Source organism: Crocodylus porosus, unplaced genomic scaffold, assembly GCF_001723895.1.
Source record: "Crocodylus porosus isolate Cpor-Errol unplaced genomic scaffold, CroPor_comp1, whole genome shotgun sequence".
Taxonomy (NCBI): Eukaryota; Metazoa; Chordata; order Crocodylia; family Crocodylidae; genus Crocodylus; species Crocodylus porosus.
In genome coordinates this window covers 107,400,974-107,419,889 of record NW_017728906.1, presented here as the reverse complement: position 1 = coordinate 107,419,889, position 18,916 = coordinate 107,400,974, and the positions used below count along the sequence as shown (strand labels likewise).

The window sequence follows — 18,916 nt, the reverse complement described above, 5'->3', positions numbered from 1 at the left end:
TCTGATTGTAAAAGGCCACCAGGTTGGTCTGACAGGACCTGCCACTGATGAACCCATGTTGGTTGCCCCTAAGCATGCAGTCTCCTGCTGGCCCCTCCTGGAGTGTGCCAGCATAATTTTCTCAAACAGCTTGCCTAGGATCGAGGTGAGACTAACCGGCCTATAGTTTCCTGGGTCCTCCTTCCTGCCTTTTTTTGAAAATGGGGTTAGATACTAGGAAAAACTTTCTCAGTAGGAGGATGGTAAAACACTAGAATGGGTTACCTGGTTACCTAGAGAGGTGGTGGAGTCTCCATTCTTGGAGACAAAGCCTTGACAAAGCCCAGGCTGGGATGATCTAGTTGGAGATGGGCCTACTTTGAGCCAGGGGGTTTGACTAGATGACCTCCTAAGGTTCCTTCCAACCCTTATTTTCTATTATTCTATTATGAGCAATGCACTGTCCCACATCCAAGAGAGTAAATTTCTCCTCTGGAAATCTTCAAGAGGAGACTGGACAGTCATTTTGCTGGGGTCTTCTGACCCCACCTGTTACTTTTCCTCCCTGCTGCAGGAGCCTGGACTCGATGATGTTCCGAGATCCCTTCTTACAATCTATGAAATAGCAAACCTAGGTTATAGCAAACCTAGATTTAGAAAAAGTATATGACAGAGTGGATCATGATTAGATATTCAGTGTCCTAGGAACAATGAGGTTCCCAGAGACATTTATATGTTTGAAAAGGTTATTGTAAACAGAAGTAGAGAGTCAAGTCCAAATTAATCAGCATGTAAGTGGGGCCTTTAAAATCCATGCAGGGGTGAGACAAGTGTGCCTCTTGCTGTCACTACTGTGGCATGGAACCATTGGCACAAAGAATAACAAAAGACAAAGTCATAAGCAGAGTAAAGATACTGGGAGGGAGAGATGTAAAATGTGTATTATACATGGATGATATAAATGTTAGTGACATCCTTTCAGTGGAAAGGGTGCTAAAGCATACATCAGAGTGTGGAGAAGCAACAGGACTAAACTAAATAGATTGAAAAGCACCATAATGGGAGTGGAGAACTGGAGGGACTTGGGGAAGTTGGGCCTTCAAATGAGAGAGAGAGAGAAATCAGAGAACTAGGGATTTTGGTGGACCACAAGGGAAAAAGTAATATACCATGGGAAAAGGTGATGGCAAGGATATGGCAAATACTTTGTGGTCCAGAAAAGTGGTGGCAGTTAAGGATGTGCTACTTCCAATTTATTCTATATATGGGAATTCTTTCCCACCACTGTGGCAGCAGATAGCAAAAGTATAGAGGGACGTATGAGTGTTTTTCTGGAATGACAAAAGAGAAAGGTAGGCTACAGTTGAACTGTAGAAAGTAAGAGAGATGGTGGGGGGGGGGGGGGCCAGACTTGGGATTGTTTATCTACGCAGCATATGTAGGCGCAGTATGCGAGGCAGTAATATAGGCTGAGAGTAAAACACATATCACCCAATTTCACGCAGCTGCAATTTTGAGGAAATGAGGACTATATCAGATCTCTTTGAAGAGTCCATGGGCCTGACAACTCCCCATTCATTACACCAGGATGTAATGTTTCATGCAGAGGTATAACATATGGAGGGTAGGGTTGGAGGTCCTGAAGAATTATAAGAAATTGATGAAAGCTGTAAGGGAGAGAGTTAGGATGGCGCTGGTGGGAAACTTCCATAAAGGCAAGTGAAGAAGGTGTGGGGAGCAGTAGTGGGTAAACAAATAAATGTGATACGCTGACCTAGTAGTGGGGATGGTTGTTAGAAATATCTTGCTGGTGAGAGAGATGCAACAGAGATGGAGCTTCATGAGCTCATCAGGCTGCTCAAGGGAAAGGGGTAAGGCAGAAGAAATGGTAGAATGTGTTTTGGGAGTGTACATATACAAAGGGGGTGTGGGAAAGGGTCCATTGCTTTCTGAGTGTCACCAAAATAAACCTGTTAATGTGGGATGGTACTGTATGGACTCATACCAAAGGAGATGAAGGAAACATTATTAAGGATTTTGTTAGTATGTGTTAAAACTGTGTTTTGGAAAGTAAGAAACCTCTGGGTGAAAGAGAGTGTCTGAAGCTGGGGCTCCATGGATTGAAACACTACACTGATCAGGACAAGGAAGAGATCAAAGAAGAGGCAGAGAAGTGCAGGAAAAAGGACAGGAGACACTTGTTTCACTGAACCAACAGAGAGGATTGATGGAAGGGGTGGAGAGTTTCAGGTGGTTACTGAGGTAATTGTTTTGCATGGATTTCTGTATGAAAAAAAATAATTTTGTAAGAGTTTTTGTGAGAAGCCTAGGTATGTTGTTTAAGGGCTTAATATTAATATATATAGTTGTATGTGTAATTGTTTTTGTGATATGAAGTTTTGGTAAAATAAGGATGCTCAATATGTGGAGCTTTGTAAGTGCAGAGCGATATGTGTGTTTTTAATAACTTGTTTTTAAAAAAAGAGGGAGGGAGGGTTCCCATCAGCATGTTTACCCAACATGAGCCATGTGTTTTGTAGTTGTGTTCAGTGTTTGCTGCATTTAATCAACTTCATGATTGGTTTCCACTGCTGAGCACATGCTGCTTTTGGCAGCAGTTTAATGATAGGCAGTGTATTTAGTGAGTTTTCCTTGTATGCAAGTGTAAGATGAGAGGCTTTATTTCACATGCCATTTGAGGGGAAAACCATCTTGTACTTGAGTAAATATGGTATCTCTCCTACAGTGCTCAGTCTGACTGGCTTATTCTGACCACATGCTGCACAAAATATGGCCACACCAAAAGGGGTCACTGCTCAGCTTTTATCTATTAGCTCTGTGATTACAGCATTTCCCTGGACAGGGGAGACCTAGGTTTAGTTCCCCTAGTCTGCAGGGGAGAATTTCATCCAGCTTTTCCTATCTCACATCAGGCATCAAGTGATGTGTGCTCTTGAAATCCTTCCCACTGGAGTTGCTCCAGTTTGCAGGTAGGAAGTAAATATTCACTGGGTTGGAGAGAGAAAAAGAGTCCATGACTTCATAGCCCAGAGAGTACAATACTTAATTGGGAAAGAAGGACTGGAATACACCTTCTTTCCAAAGTGAATGTTGTAATCTCCAGGCTATAGAGTCATGCACTCTTTTGCCATCCATAGGCCAGTGACTAATTCTACAAAGGCAATAGCATAACTAAGGTGGGGTGACCAGGACAGCCCTAGACTGTGGAAAAAATCCCCCTCTGTCTGTCCCTGTCTTGGGACATTCCAGCTGTGCCCCTCTTTCTTTCACTTGCTTGCTATTTGGTTCAGGTGACCTAGCCAGATAAATTTCTGAGGGGAGGGGGGAGTGCTCATTCTTTCTCTGGCAGCATTTTGGAAAAGCCACAAGCCACATGCCTCTTAATACAGCTTGGATGAATCCCTGTCAGTAAAGACTGGGAAACTAGCTATTAGGTTTGAACTAAGTATAGATAGTCACATCTTAAAAGGGTCACCGTACCCAGTATTTGTAAAGGCTCAACTTATTTTGGTTTGCTCAAAGTGTATTCTGACTCCTTTGTTCTACCTCCACCCTCCCCCCCCCCCGTCTTTCTCCCTGATCAATAAAGGTATCGGGTTACAACATGACTGGCTATTTCATTGTGTAAGGGGCTAAGAAGAGGTGTTTTTGCTCCTGGCTCGGCCAGCAGAGCTTGGCTGTTTTAGATTAATAGATTCAAAGATTCTAGGGTTGGAAGGGACCTCAGTGGGCCACCTAGTCCGATCCCCTGCCCCTGGGAGGCAAGAAAAGAGTCACCAAACCTGGGATCATGTGATCCCAGCCAGGTGCTTGTCCAGTCTCCTCTTGAAGACCCCCAAGGATGGGGCAAGCACCACCTCCCTTGGATGCCCATTCCAGGTCCTGGCAACCCTGACCATGAAGAACTTTTTTCTAATGTCCAGTCTAAACCTACTCTCCAATAGCTTATGGTCATTGTTCCTTGTTGTTCCAGGGGGTGCCCTGGTAAACAGATCATCGCCTACTTTGTGTTGCTCTCACCTTATGAATTTATACGCCACCACAAGGTCCTCTCTTGGCCTTCTCTTGGAGAGACTGAAGAGGTTAAGGTCCCTTAGCCTTTCCTTGAAGGGCCTTCCCTGCAGGCCTCCAATCAGATGAGTGGCTCTTCTTTGGACCCTCTCCAGGTTGTCCGCATCCCGCTTGAACTGCGGCATCTGGAACTGGACGCAGTACTCCAGCTGCGGCCTGACCAGTGCTGCATAGAGAGGGAGAATCACCTCCCTGGACCTATTTATGAAGCACCTACGGATGCAAGACAAGATGCAATTGGCTTTGCCAACTACGTCATCTCATTGACGACTCATGTTCATCCTGGAGTCAGCAGTGACTCCAAGATCTCTTTCAGCTTAAGTGATGCTGAGAAGGTCAACCCCCAGCCTTAGGTATGATGGCAGTTTTTTCTCTTCCCACACCCTCGTCCAGATCACTGATGAAGATGTTGAACAGCACTGGCCCCTGAACTGAGCCTTGAGGGACTCTACTGCACATATCTTTCCAGGTTGACACTGACCCATCCACCACCACCCTCTGAGTGTGACCCCTGAGCCAGTTTGCTACCCATTCTACTGTATAATCATCCAAGGCAAATCCCCTCAGTTTATTAATAAGGATGGTATGGGATACTATGTCAAAGGCTTTCTTGAAGTCCAGATAGATAACATCTACCTTGACTCCTGTATCTAAACATTTGGTGGCCTTGTCATAAAAATAAACTAGGTTAGTCAGGTAGGACCTGCCTGCTATAAACCTCTGCATCACATTAGTTAGTGGGCTCTCACAGATGTTCCTTGATAATTTTTTCAAGGATTTTTCCTTCTTGAAGATTGGGATGACATTGGCCCTCTTCCAATCCTAAGGAACCTGAACCGATCACCATGAGTGCTCATACATCCTTGCTAGTGGGTCAGCTATGACACTCGCTAATTCCTTCAATACCTGTGGGTGGAGTCCCTCCGCTCCTGGTGATTTGAACACATCCAGTCCCTCCAAGTGTCCTTTTACCATGTTGGCATTGAGCATTGGTCGTTCGATATTCCCCTTGTTGATGTCCGTGATGCATATTGAGGGTTCATCTAGATTCCTGTTTAAGAAAACAAAAACAAAAAACTCATTGAAGAGCTGTCCCTTGCCCCTGCTATCCGTCACTAAGCCCCTCTGCTTGTCCTGTAGGGGTCTTATGCTACCCTGCACCCTTTTTTGTACCTAAAGAAAGACTTTTTGTTATCCTTAATCCCTGCAGGTGTGGGCCATGGAAGTGTACTCCTTGCTAGCTACCCCTTGCTTCCACTTCCTTTATGCTCCTTTTTTGCCCTTAAGGTATCCTGGATGACCCTGGTTAGCCAAAGGGGCTTTCTGGCCCCTTTGCCCTCTTTGCTCTGCCATGGAATTGTCTTGGTCTGAGCCCAAAGAATGGTATCCTTAAGGAATGACAACCCCTCCTGAACCCCCAAAGCATCTAGTCTCTTGTTTCCTAGTACCCTGCTAACCAATCCCCTGAGCCTATTAAAGTCAGCCTTTTTAAAGTTTAGCACCTGTGTCCTGCTAGGGATAGTGCCTGCCCTTCTCTGGATAGTGAATTCTGTCATTTGGTGACCACTGTCCCCTAAATTGCCTTGAATCTGCAGGTCCCCCATCAGGTCATCCCCTGTAGCCAACACCAAATCAAGCAAGGCATTACCCCTGGTGGGACTCCTTACCTCCCCTGAGGTCCTGAATACAGGTTAAGAACCTGCATGAGCGATTAGATCTAGCTTGACTGTTCCTCCCAGCGTATGTTTGGGTAGGTAAGGTCCCCCATGACTACCTTGTCTCTAGACCACACAGCCTCTGAGTTTGTTTCCTCAGTCATACCTGATATTACCCTGGGAGGCTTTGGGCTGAAAGAGGCACCCAGAAATATAGCCAGTGGGCAAAGCACCCCCAAGGCTTGCAGGGTCTGTGTACTCCACCCGGAGGCTGCACAGAGCCATAACAGAGACCAGTGCTTGGGTGGTGGCAGTGTTACTCCAGGCTTGCAAGTGTTCTTCTGGAAGGGGGTGGCCAGCTGTAGGCTCCCCAGGAGAGACTCCTGAAGCATATTTTTGGGCCTGGCACAGTGAGGTGGGTGGCTCTGCATAGTAGCATCCCCTACTGTGCTGCCACACAAATAACAACTTGTTTGGAGAGGGGGAATGTGGAGGGGGGGAGGCAGAAAAATAAAGGCTATTGCTACAACCTCACAGCCACACTACTGGCACAGCAGCAGCTGGAAGTTGCCACTGTCTCCATATGTCACTGCTGCCCTGGACACTCAACTGCCTTGTTATACCTCTGTACAAAGTAGAGAGACTTCATCATGAGAGAGCAAGAGCATGCTACCCCTGAACAAATCCTCTATGGTAGCAGTTAGAGCATTTGCTAGTGGAACGGAATAATCCAGTGCAAATGTTCTTGGTGTCTGATAAGATTAATTCAGAAAATAAGCAAAGCTTGAGGAGCAGTGGGACAGAATTACTCAGCTCAGTTCAGGGTGAGTTGGCTCTTTTAACCTGGCTGTTGGGCCACTGCTGCTTGTTGCCGCCTGGCCACCAACACTTCTCCCCCTGGCCCAACTACTGTGTGGGCAAAGCTCCCTGCCACTGAAGTACCACTGAAGCCTTGTCTTCCTGGGCCAGATAAAAAGGCTTTACAGACTGGGTATGGCTTGTGGGCCATAGACTGAAATCCTCTGGCTTAATGAATGCTCTAGCTGCTAGGCTATTGGGTAGAAGCAGGGGCACTCTCACCTTGCCCCCACCCATATTTTTTGAGAAAGCTAGCATAGGGCCTTGAGAGTTTGGTTCAAATATATATTGGGAGAGTAGTGTCTTTGTAGCCAAGGTATTCAAACTGGAAGAGAGTGGGTCGTAGGATGCAGTGCCCCTGCAGTTTGTGTAACTCAGGGAGTGCAACTCAGGGCCTAGAAATCTAACTTAGGGCTGTGGATATGACTAAGCAGCACCAGGCACTTAGGGTGCCTGTACATATGCTGGATCATGTTCTATTAGAATGCATCAGAGGGGACTTGATTAATTAGAACACTCCAGCGTGGCTTCATTGTTACATGTATAAGACTCCCCCCTCCCCCTGCCCGGTTTAAAAATGGCTACTGAGGCACTTTTTAAAAAGTGCCCCAGTGGCCATTTTTAAACCCAGTTGGCGGGGGGGGCTTATACACATGATGAAGTGTTTTATTTAGAGCAGTTCTCCAGGAACCACTCTAATTAAAACACCCCCTCCCCCACCCTCGAGCACATGTATAGGCAGCATGAAAAGTTAGGTACTTTAATGCTGAACCCAGTTCGTTTTGTGGATGTAACCCTGAGCAAGATTCCATGTTAAAGAACAAACCTAGTAATAATAATAAAAGTATTTGGGAAGGATTGCGTGACATCAGATTTCCCAGTGCAACCTATTGTGCAGTAGGTTGGAGACCCATCCATAGAGCTGTAAATGTTACCTAGAATGCTTATCCCTAGAAAGACCACCTGTTTAGCAAATTGGAGGTAAGTGTTCATTGAAGGGAACAGTTAATTTAAATGTATACCCTTTCCTGATCAAATCCCTGCAGTTCACTGAACATTAAGGCTTAATACAACCTAGGACCTTTTAAAGTAGAAATATCAGGTCTGCTTTTAGACAGTTTTGGCTATTATACTATACTGAGCATTGTCTAATATTTTCCATTACAAGACCCTATTTTCAGTTGGGTATAACTTTGTTTAATTACTCAGGTCAAAATTTTCATGCCAGGTGTCTGTAGCAATAGTCATTACAGATCTTTATGCTGCACAGAGTATCTTTGAGTCCCAGCATTGCTTGGCTATCTAAATTCAAGGAGTTCAATACCAGGAGGGACCATTAGATTATTTAATCTGATATCCTTTGTGTATTTCAGTCCACTAAATTTCACTAGTAAATGGCTGTGAAATCCACTGCAAAATTGTGCATCTCATTCTCTAAGACTATAAGAACTGGGTCAGACCATAGGTCCATCTTACCCAGTATCCTGATGCGGAAAGGAAGATGGAACAGGTTTATTCCATGCTGAGTATAACCACTACTACTGGCAAAATCTTCAACTGTTATAATGCTGTGATCTGGCAAAAGTTTCAACTGTATTATAATGCATCTGGGAATCAGTATGGACCCACATGAAGGAATTCTTTTTTGCTTTCGTTTTTTAAAACTTAGAAAATTACATGAAAAATTTATGTTAAACGAATGCATTGTCAAATATTTAGTAGGCCTACAAGGGAACATATATGACTGTGTAATTAAAATGTATCATATAATACAAAGGCACGAGGCAGCATTTCATAACTTTGAATATTTGACTTTGCCACCTTAAAAGTTTTTTAACCTAATTTCTTGTATGGAATATATTCCTTGACCACCTGGGAAGGTGGGATTACAAACATGATTTGGCCTTGGTGATATTGTAATAAATGTGAAATAAGAAGTGAATCTGTAGGTTTTTTTATTTGCAACAGGTCTTTCTTTCTAGTGTAAAAAGTATGCTAATAGACATAATCAGCAATTCATTAACTCTTTTTAATTGATGGCATTTGATTTAAGACTTGACTCTCTCCAGTTCTTTGCACTATGTTCAATGACTTAATGAAATGGACCCTAGATCTGACATGCCGTACTGAACATTTTAGGTTCGATTATAACACTGAATATCTAATATATTGTCTAGTAATAGCTAATCGTTTCTGTTAGCTTGTTTCTGGGCTTTGTTCTTAAATTTAACTGGAAAATTGTTTCAGTTTTTGAAACTGGTCCTTTGACTAACAATTTATGCTGGGGCTGTAAGCTATATACATGTTCCTGTGCAAGGAATCAACACCTGATCATATCAATTTGCAGGACTGGGACCATTGCCCATAGCTAGGCCTACAGAACATGATCATTACCCTACTAAGCACAAGTACAACATAACTGAAACTTTTCATTTCACAGTATTGTCACTGTGAGACATCCAAGTTACAAGGTCAAAGGAGCCCATATTTTATATATGGGTTGGGACTGTAACTAGAATGACAGTTCCCCATGCCAGGAGGGATTTCATTGATCGTAGTCATGGAGAAGCAGGGTTGGAGTGGACCTGCAGAAGTCATCTGTTTATCTAAGGGAGGATCATCCCTGTCCAAACCATTCCATACTACTGTAATTTAAAATCTACATAAGAACACCATCAACCCTGATGCAACATAAACATGACACTGTGACCTGCCCTGCCACAGATAAAGCAGGGGAACCATGGCAGCCTGTGTTCTGTTTCTATAAAATGTTGTCAGTATATACTCAAGAGATTCCAGGTAGAGGGCTACACCCCCTGCTACAGAGGAAGGCAAAAACTGCTACAGTTCATATAAATCTGAGCATGGGGTAAAATTCCTTCCTGACTCCAAGTATTGCAGTCAGTCTGACCCTGAGCAGGTGGGTAAAACCCCCTTGCCTGGAACCTCTGGCTTTGCTGGAGAATCAGCACACCCTGGCTGAAGTCCCCAGCCTAGGCTGTAGCCAACATCCAGTGCCTCTGGGGTTGCCTAAAAACACTCTGACACATATAGCAGAAAAATGCTTGGCAAGATACCTTTCCAGACTTTTTCATCATTAGACTCTGACTATCCTATTGAAACCCGCATTGAGATCTGTGAGACACAGTGTAGAACTAGGCAAGATGGGAGAAGAAAACATCTGCTTAAACCAGGGGTGTTCAACTGCTTGTTCTTGGGCCAAATGCAATCCATAGAGCCATTGCATCTTCCCTGTGGGACTCCCCACTGGTCAGAAAATTTGACAGTGGGGTAGCAGTGGCAATTAATACAACCACCCTTGCCCCTGCCAAATTCCCAAACCCCAAGGCCCATATGACTGGTTGGAGCTGGGCCACGCTCCCTCCACCACCACTACTCCCCTCCCCCCCCCCCCTGGATAGGGGCCGAGTTGTTCCTCCTTACCTCCCTGGTGGGGCCATGCCACACTCCCTTCCCCCCCCCATAGAGCTTATTTGAGGTCAGACTGCCCCCCATTCCCCTTTGTACAGCTGATGGTGTCTCCTGTGTCTGTTCCAGGCACTGGATTGGGACCACCAGCCACATCAAGCCCATGGACCAATTGGGCATCGCCCATCCAGCCCACCAGGGAAGAAGGTTCAGCATCAGTGGCTTAAACCAAAGGTCAGGAAATAGGGCACTGAGCCTGTTGTACTTGGAGCTCCTTAGGAGGTTGTTCTGCATGTGCTGGGGAGGAGTACACTGAATATGTCAGATCTTGTGGCTGTAGCACATCTGTGAATTGCCTCCTCTGTGTCTTATTTTTCTCCAAATAGCTCTTGTTTCTCCCTACCTCCCACCACCCTTTTTTTAACCTCTCTGTCAGAACACGTGGACTTTTCTATCTTTCCTGTAAGTCTTCTTCTGCTCTCCTTTTCTTCCAAAATTTTCTTGCTCCCTTGCCCTATTCTCCCAAAGCACTAGCTTCTACCTTTTCTCCAAATCTCACTCCACCCCACAAATCCCCTCACCTATCCATCCTCCACAGTCTCTGCTTACTGCTTGTCACCACTTAACTCTTCCTTTTCAAAGCTACTTCACCTTTTTCCCCCTGCCCCCAAATAACACTGTTTGATCAGTCTCTCCCTAAATGGTATTATTACCTAAACTGAGTGGAACTCAATATATCTGAGTAGAAATCAATGCATCTACAAATCTCTGAAGATGAAAACCTTTACAAACGGCTGGTTTGGAGAGGATACATATCTCCTACATTACGTTTTAGCTTATTAAACAATCTGCTCTGAAGGAAGTTGGAAATCTTTCTCCAGACTTAATCCCTTTCTTTTTTTTTTTATAGGTTTTGAGTATATCCAACTTCTTTTTGATTCTGTACAAGACAATAGCTTACACAGATGGAATGAACAAAAAAAATGTAGTTCCTATAATACGCTCTATTACAAATCTGTACTGTATTTAAAATTACTGAAATAAAACACTGTATACTTTGAGTAATGTAACTAGGACAACTTAATGACTAAGTTCTCCTAGTTAAATTTTACTCAGTAATCTCTCATAGCATGTTTCGTTTGAAACAGTTTTGAGCTGAGTCAGTGGGATATTAGTCTGATTAATGTTGGTAGCAGTAGATCTGAACTTGTTGCAAGTATCAGTCATGTTGAACTTCTTTGTATTGATTCCATTACCAAATAATACAAAATCATTTTACTGTGGGAACCGAGAAGTCGAATTTAGGCCCTGATCCCGCACTTCTCTGTGAGTAATTCTTTCTTATGTTACCACATTGATTTTGGTTAAACTGGATGAACCCAAGCGCAAGAAATTTATTTATCCTGGCATAGGAAAACTGACACTGCTTTAGAGAGATTCTAAGGTTTCTATTGATGTGTTTTGAAGATTCATGCATTTCTGTATTTTTTTTCTTTTTAAAATAATACAGTAATTTGCTCTGACTAGAATCTGCATATAGCTACTTTTGCATATAACTACTTAATGCAAAATCAGATCAGAAATTACCTTATCTCCAGATAAAAATTGTTAACATAAACTGTTTAATTTCTGTAGTAATTTATTATGATAAATATTTGTTGAGGTCTTTGACTTCCAAATACATATTTTTGTTTTAAAAAATTGGATCATGTTCCATTTTAATGAAAGAACCATTCCCATAAAATGATAGTTTTACAATAAAGATAATTTGTTAGAGAACTGTGATTTAAAAGCAGGCCATTCTAACCTTATATGAAGTCCTTTAGAAATGATCTGCAATTTACAAAAAGAAAATTAACATTGATTGCCCTTTTCGTTACAGTGGCTTCTTCCTAATATTAAGATGACAACCTCTTTCAGAGATGAGATGTATAAAATTCTAACATGTATATTTTTTTAAACAACTAAGCAAATAAGCAACTTTTTATAACAAATGATGCAATCTAAAGATGCATGATAAATTAATTGAAACTATGGTTCTAATATATTGTTTTGGGGACTAAACACATTTGATTGAATTGTTTCACAACCAGCATGCCTAATTAACGCGTCTATCACGTTCATCTATTTGAGTCATTCCCAACTTCTGGCTGGCTGCCTAGAATATTGCTGCAATACATGTTTCGATTGGTTAGTCCCTTGTTAAGCATAACTTAACAATGGAGGATTTTTTTAAATTTTAGCCTGCACTTTTTGTGGCACAATTTTCAGGTAAAAAGTGATGATGGGTTTATACATTGTTGAGTCAAATAAAATTGAAAATAAACTGATATTTTATTTGTTTTGTCAGGTCAATGATTAAAAAGTGCCTTCGTGAAGTCACTTTTATGAAAGAAGAGTGCTACGCCTGTCTGTTTTCAAAATATTATCTCTGCCAGCTAGATGTTGCCCTGACCATATATGTGGCAGAAGGTACCTCAACTCTGTTTGCCGATTTTTGATGTGAAACTGATTTCAACATTAAAAAAGCTGAAGAAAAATTACTGGTAGGACATGAACAGCTGACTACATTGCTTTCCCTGTGTAATCAATACCAGCAACCAGCCTATGAAGAATTAATAATCTATTGAGGAGTGCCATTGCATTGAAGTAACTGTAGTTAAAACAGTTGTGTCAGCATACAACCAAGAGACTTACACATTTTACAGCCAGAGATACCACTGAGCATGAATTTTTTGCAGCCAAAAATCAACACATGGGACATATTGATTGATGAGTGACTGCTTGTTGATAAATATTCTTTGCTCATTCTGCTTTGCACGTTTTGGACTCCAATAAGCAATTTATTTCTTCATTGCTGCTAGGAGGAGTTTTGTTTTGTTTTTTCTCCCTGCCCCCAAACCTGTCCTTCAGCAGTTATTTTTGGAATTGGAGTTTGCTTGGCATAATTGACTTAACAGTAAATTACAAAATCTAAATCCGTTTTTCATCATGGCTTTGAATGTTGCTCCTGTAAGAGATACAAAATGGCTAACATTGGAAGTTTGCAGACAATTTCAGAGGGGAACTTGTTCACGTTCTGATGAAGAATGCAAATTTGCACATCCCCCCAAAAGCTGCCAGGTCGAAAATGGAAGAGTTATTGCTTGCTTTGATTCCTTAAAGGTAAGAAGGAAAACTGCATATGCTAAATAATAATAATAAAAAAGTAATACTTTTTATATTGAAAACAAATCCTATTTTTATTTTATGGTGAATACATTTTAAAACATGTTATAGAAGCACTAGATATTTCAAATCTTGTCTTGCTGTTTCTAACTATTCAATGCACAATTACTTGCATCTGGTTTGACAACTGTGTTCAAAACCATACTTTTTGTGAAGTATTTTTTCAATTCAACTAAAAATAAATGTTAAAAATTTAGGTTACTATGAGATAGATGATGAAACAAATTATGGTAAATTAATGTGAAGGATTTAATTTGATTCCACAGACTCGAAACAAGTTCCATTATGAATTGCCCTGGTGTATCTTTTCTTTGTCCTATGAATTTTGGATAAGAGCATAGAATAGCACTGCTAGTCACACATACTGCTATATTTATAGCATATACAACAAAGTAAGGTAAGAATAGAGTGGAGATCTTGGAAGTGGAGCCCAATCTGTTAATAAAGATTGACAGGCCCTCAAATCTTTACTCACATTTTAATAACTTTTAACATTTTATGAAATATTATTACAAAAATAATTCTTCTGGATGGTGAGAAGAATATGTATAATTTTATGGGAATCTGAGTCGAAACCTTTTAATTTTTAAGTATATAGATCTGTTTGTAGCATTGAAAATAGTGCATTTGACGAGGAAAAAACAGTTTAAGGAAAATACTTGAAGATGGGACTGATAAATATTTCAGTTTTTGACTTGTAAACTTCGCCAGTGATTTATTTATTTGCACCTTGCTTGTTTGCTTTATGTATATTAGTTTCATAGAGCCAAATTCAATAACACTAGCAAAAACCCTCTTGAAGACAGTTATGTTGTTAGTGTTACTTTGAAGACAATATTTAGATACTTTATATTGTTTTGGAGTTTGTTTTGTTTTGTACCAGTTTTGTTCAGTTGGATAGTCAATCTTTTCTTTTAGAGAAAATTTAGAGAGAAAAGATTTCTGTGCAGGCATGTTTGGTTGGTCTTGCATTCCGCGTACCTTTACACACACAGAACAGCTCCTTTGGAGTTATTACACTCTATCATGTCATTACGAGCTGTTAATGCCTTTAATCCTTGGATTACTGTATGATAAACTGCAGCAGCTTCTTTGGAGATGTTCTTGTGTATAGGGTCATTGGCCTCCAACACATGTTTAAAATGAGCAGTGCAGCATGTGGCATCTCCACCAAATTGGCAGTATGTAAATCTTCCAAAAAGAAAAAATCGAGTCAGGGAGATTGTTCAGACAGCCTGATATCAGCAAGTGCAGACTATTTCTTAAATACTTAAGTCTACCTATACATTTCATTTTTAAACTGAAGCTTTTACTTTTTGAGTCATGGAATCTTAAAATGTGTAGCTTCCCAGAACAGGGTTAAATACTTTTGCTTCTTAGCTAAAATGTACATGTTAAGAGTCAGTCTGGTGGAACAGTTTATAGTTGGGTTCCATGGCCTTGAAAATTTGGGGTTAAAAATAGAAATAGATTCATGATTATATACTTGTGATGTCTTAGTAAACATTTGTGTAATCCAGTAGAACTTTTTTTGGCTCATAGATGTCCCAATCTACTTATTTTCTAGGTTTAGAACTACTGTACTACTAAATGAGCACATAGAAAAAGCCATCCTTTTGGCATAATATGTTTTTTGACAGTGCTTCTCCAGTTCTGGAGAAAAAATAACCCCACAACATATTCTTGTTGTATTCTTCTCCTCATTGCCACAATTAACTTGAGTAAGTACATTTAACTTATTCTACTTACCATGGCCTAATTTGAGCAAGGCCAACCAGAGTGAAAGACAAAGGGCTTGACTACATTGACCTAGTATGATGTTAAACAAATGGCATCCAACCTTCCAGCTCCAGGAGCTGGATGAGTGGCACAGAGTTGGTCTCTGGGCTGTATCCCATGTGGGGTCAGTTTGTAGGTATGATCCAGCATACCAGCTTGACTGCATGCCTGGATCTGGCCACACACCAGCCCAACCCTGTGTGTTTGGATCTGGTCATGCGCCAACCGCCTTGTCCAGTGCACGGGGTTCTCCACGTGTCAGAAAATTGGCAGCAGGGGAGCGGAAATTAGTGCTGCTACTGCTCCCCTGCTGACAGATTTCTGGACCCTTGGGGAGCCCTGCGAGCCAGCTGACAGAGCCCTGTGGGCCAAGGGTTGAGCACTTCAGCATTAATACTTAAGAGATGCATGCCTTCTCTGTGTGTAATGCAGGAATAACATAGTGTGGTGCTGGACCTATATTAATAAGCTCTATATCTCTTGAGCGATGACATGTGACTAGTGCTGCACTGAACTGGCTATGCAGAACAAATGGTTTAGCAGCTGATAAATTATCGTAGTATGAGCTGTTGCCTTCCCACTGTATGACTAGTTCAAGCATTCACAGTGCTACAGCTTCAGCCCATCTACCCACCATGTTGACAGGGATCTAGCTCAAACTGCAAGCACCACTTAGCTTGGACTAGAGAATGTGTGGATGAGAGTCAGTTTAGGGTCAGAACTTGAATTAGTGTGTGAACTAACAATGTAGTGAAGGCATGCTCTCCAGGATATCCGTTTGTAGGTCACTGAGAGGTATTCATATTTGATGGTGTGTGGGCTGAGAACAATTACAGTAATACAGCTGCAGTAGATAAACACATAATGCAATGGAATAAGTCTGCTTCCTGAACTTTCTGGTAAAAAACCTAAAACTCACTGTCGATCCCTGTTATTTTGCTATTACCAACTCTCTAAATGTCAGTTAACATTAGTACACCCATACTTCATAATTCTAGAAGGTTTTTGTGAACTGTACAAGCATGTGTGCAATGTGGCTGGGTAATTTGATTTTCTTATGCTGTTAAGTTGAGCTATTTCTCTAGCTAATAACAAAGCCATTTGATATATGGCTCAAAGTATTACCATATTTTCTCACATACCCCCCCCACCAAATAAGATATGCACCTTGTTTTGGGAGAGCAGAATGAAAAAGAAAAGATTTTTCCAATCATACTGAATGCTTCCTGCAGGGATCCTGACTGCTGCAGCTCTGGCTGTTACATGGTTAACACTGTAGCTCTGATCCTGAGGGGTGAACTCTACTCCCTCCCTCCCGAAGGCTGGCAGACAGACAAGCATGGCAGCCTTCTTGCAGCAGTGTCTCCATGCTTGCTTCTATTCTAGCGAAGAAAAACTGATCTTCATGTTTAAGGCAGGCACCCCAATTTTGTGGGGCTGATTGTTGGGGAGAAGGTGTGTATTTTGCAGAAGTAAATATGTTTAATCTTGCACTTACTTTCATCAGTTGGTTCAGGACAGAAGTTGTGCAGTTTTATCAAAATGAGGGACAGCCTTTTTCCAGGTATAGAGAAACAGGAAAATGCAATCTAAATGGAAAAAAAACCAGGCCTTTGAATTTAAAAAGCTATAATTTTCTTTCTGAAAACTGAATCAGGTATCTATTACCTGTGTTTTAAATATGGGAAATAGGATTCTGCCGTAGCAATATAACATTTAGTTTTGCAGCCTTGAAATATTTGGTGTCTTGCTTTAGCTTTGTCTTCTGTGAAGAGTGAATTTCAATAAGTAATTGAGTTTTTGAAAATTAAACACTTCCTATCTGTAGAACAGGTGGGATTTTAGGCTCTCAAATTACAAAGTATGCATTGTATTTAGATGATGGATTATTTAAGGCAGCTGCCTTACATATTCTCCTTTGAGAATTTCCCCAAAGAGTTCCTGTTCGTGGGTTCAGTATGTCCCCAGTACAGTATCTTGCTAACATCCTTCCACTGAGAGCATTTACAAGATGTAGAAGATGGCTTGACAGGATGTGCTTGTCAGTCGCCCCTCAGTCTGAATCACTGGACATTCTGTTTCTTTAGCAGTTAGGTTTCTTTTCTGCCCTTGTAGTCCTCATGGTTATATTGAGTTTGTCAGTTTGAACACTTACAAGACCTTCAGACATTCACCCATTTCCTAGGGTTAGATTAAGACATAGGTTATGCAAACACCTGTATAGAAAGAACCCTGCTCTCGTACAGTTTTATGATTGCATTAGAAGCTAAATTTCCATATAAAAATAAACATACCTTTCCTAGTAGGGGAGTACCAATAAAGATTTTTGGACCAATACCAATGGCTGATTATTGACCAGCCGTATCGGCTAATACTGATCTGATTGCTGATATGCAACCTGGCAGCTTGGAGAGCAGCATCCACCTGGTAAGTCTTTTGGGGTGGAGGGGTGTGGGGGGAGCAGATCAAGGCCTCCATGGGGAAGGATGGAGTGGGGCTGGGGCTGGGGCTGGGGCAGGCACTGCCCACCTGGGCTGGGGCAGGGTGTGAGACAGAGCCATGGGGGACTCATCTGGGATGTGAAAGGGGATGGCTCTCACCACTGCACACACCTTGGGGGAGGCTTAGGGGGCATGTGCCCCCCAGATCTGTGTGTGGGGCAAGAGCAGGCTATCCAGTGCCTGCTTGGGGCCACAGGCTACGCCAGCCTCTTCCTTGAGGGGGAGGAGAGATGGGGTGGAAATGTGCTCTCTCCAGGCAGGGTGGGGCGGGTAGCAGCTGGGAGGGAACCTACCAGGTGGGCTACAGCAACCCCATAATTTGCTGTAGTACCCCTGTAGTCCTCCTCCCAGCGCCGCCACTACCCACCCCACTCCTACCCACTGTGAGCACAGCCCCAGCTCATTGCTTCTGCCTGGAAGAAACCAGCACAACTTTCAGCCCCGAGTGTGCAGCAAGCAACTTGACCTTTTCCCACACACAAATCCAGAGGTCACATGGCTCCCATGCCTCCCCCAACAGTGTATGTGGCAGCAGGAGCTTCCCCCCTCCCTGCCACCGTCTGCCCCCCAGACGAGCTGCTCACAGCTCCATCCCACACCGTGCCCTGCCCCGGTTGTGCAGTGCCTGCTCCTGCCCCAGCTGCATTCCCTCCCTCACCATGGGGGCCTTGATCTGTTCCCCCATGCACCTTCCACCCGCCTCCCCCCCAGACTTACTGGCTGGATCCTGCCCTCCAAGCTGACAGGCTACACGCATGCTGTGGCTGCACACATGCACACAGCATTTATCGGTGACATTATCAGCCACATCAGCCAAAAAAAAGCCAATGGCTAATAATGTCAATTTTCCTTTTATCAGTGCCGATATGTTATGGACCAGTGTATCAGTGTACTCTACTTTCTAGTTGTGAAGAAATGACTTGAGTATGTCATTATGAAGAAATGACCTGAGTGTAGGAGGGCTATTAGGAAGGCCAAAGTAGAGATGGAACTCTGGCTAGTGTCCAGGATTAAGGACAACAAAAAGTCCTTTTTCAAGTACATTGGGAGCAAGAAAAGGGCGCCAGGCAATGTAGGGCCCCTGCAAGATGCAAATGGTAATCTTGTGGCTACGCCAGACAAGAAAGCTAATATTTTTAACAGTTTCTTTGCCTCTGTTTTCTTGAACAGGGACTGGGACATCCCTCCTGCCAGAGGTAGAGACAGTCTTTGGACAGCTCTGTCAGGCCTTCGGTCTGTGCAGATGTAGTTAGGGATCTTCTGGAAGGGCTGGACATTTTTAAATCTGCAGGTCCAGATGCCCTCCACCCAAGGGTGTTGAGGGAGCTGGCAGGGGTCATCGCGGAGCCCTTGGCCTGGCTGTAAGAGCATTCGTGGTCATCTGGCCAGGTGCCG

General features: G+C 42.6%; 1 protein-coding gene across 8 annotated transcripts in view; it reads left to right on the top strand.

The window, feature by feature from the left end:
* The window catches only part of MBNL2 (muscleblind like splicing regulator 2), a 144,256-nt gene that overhangs the window by 26,018 nt on the left and 99,322 nt on the right, over positions 1-18,916 (top strand). For all 8 annotated transcript variants that reach the window (XM_019529736.1, XM_019529733.1, XM_019529731.1 and 5 more), the window contains one exon: positions 12,364-13,178. In XM_019529736.1, coding sequence (XP_019385281.1) covers positions 13,005-13,178 — 174 coding nt within the window. In that variant the 5' untranslated portion in view covers positions 12,364-13,004. The remainder of the gene's footprint in view (positions 1-12,363; positions 13,179-18,916) is intronic.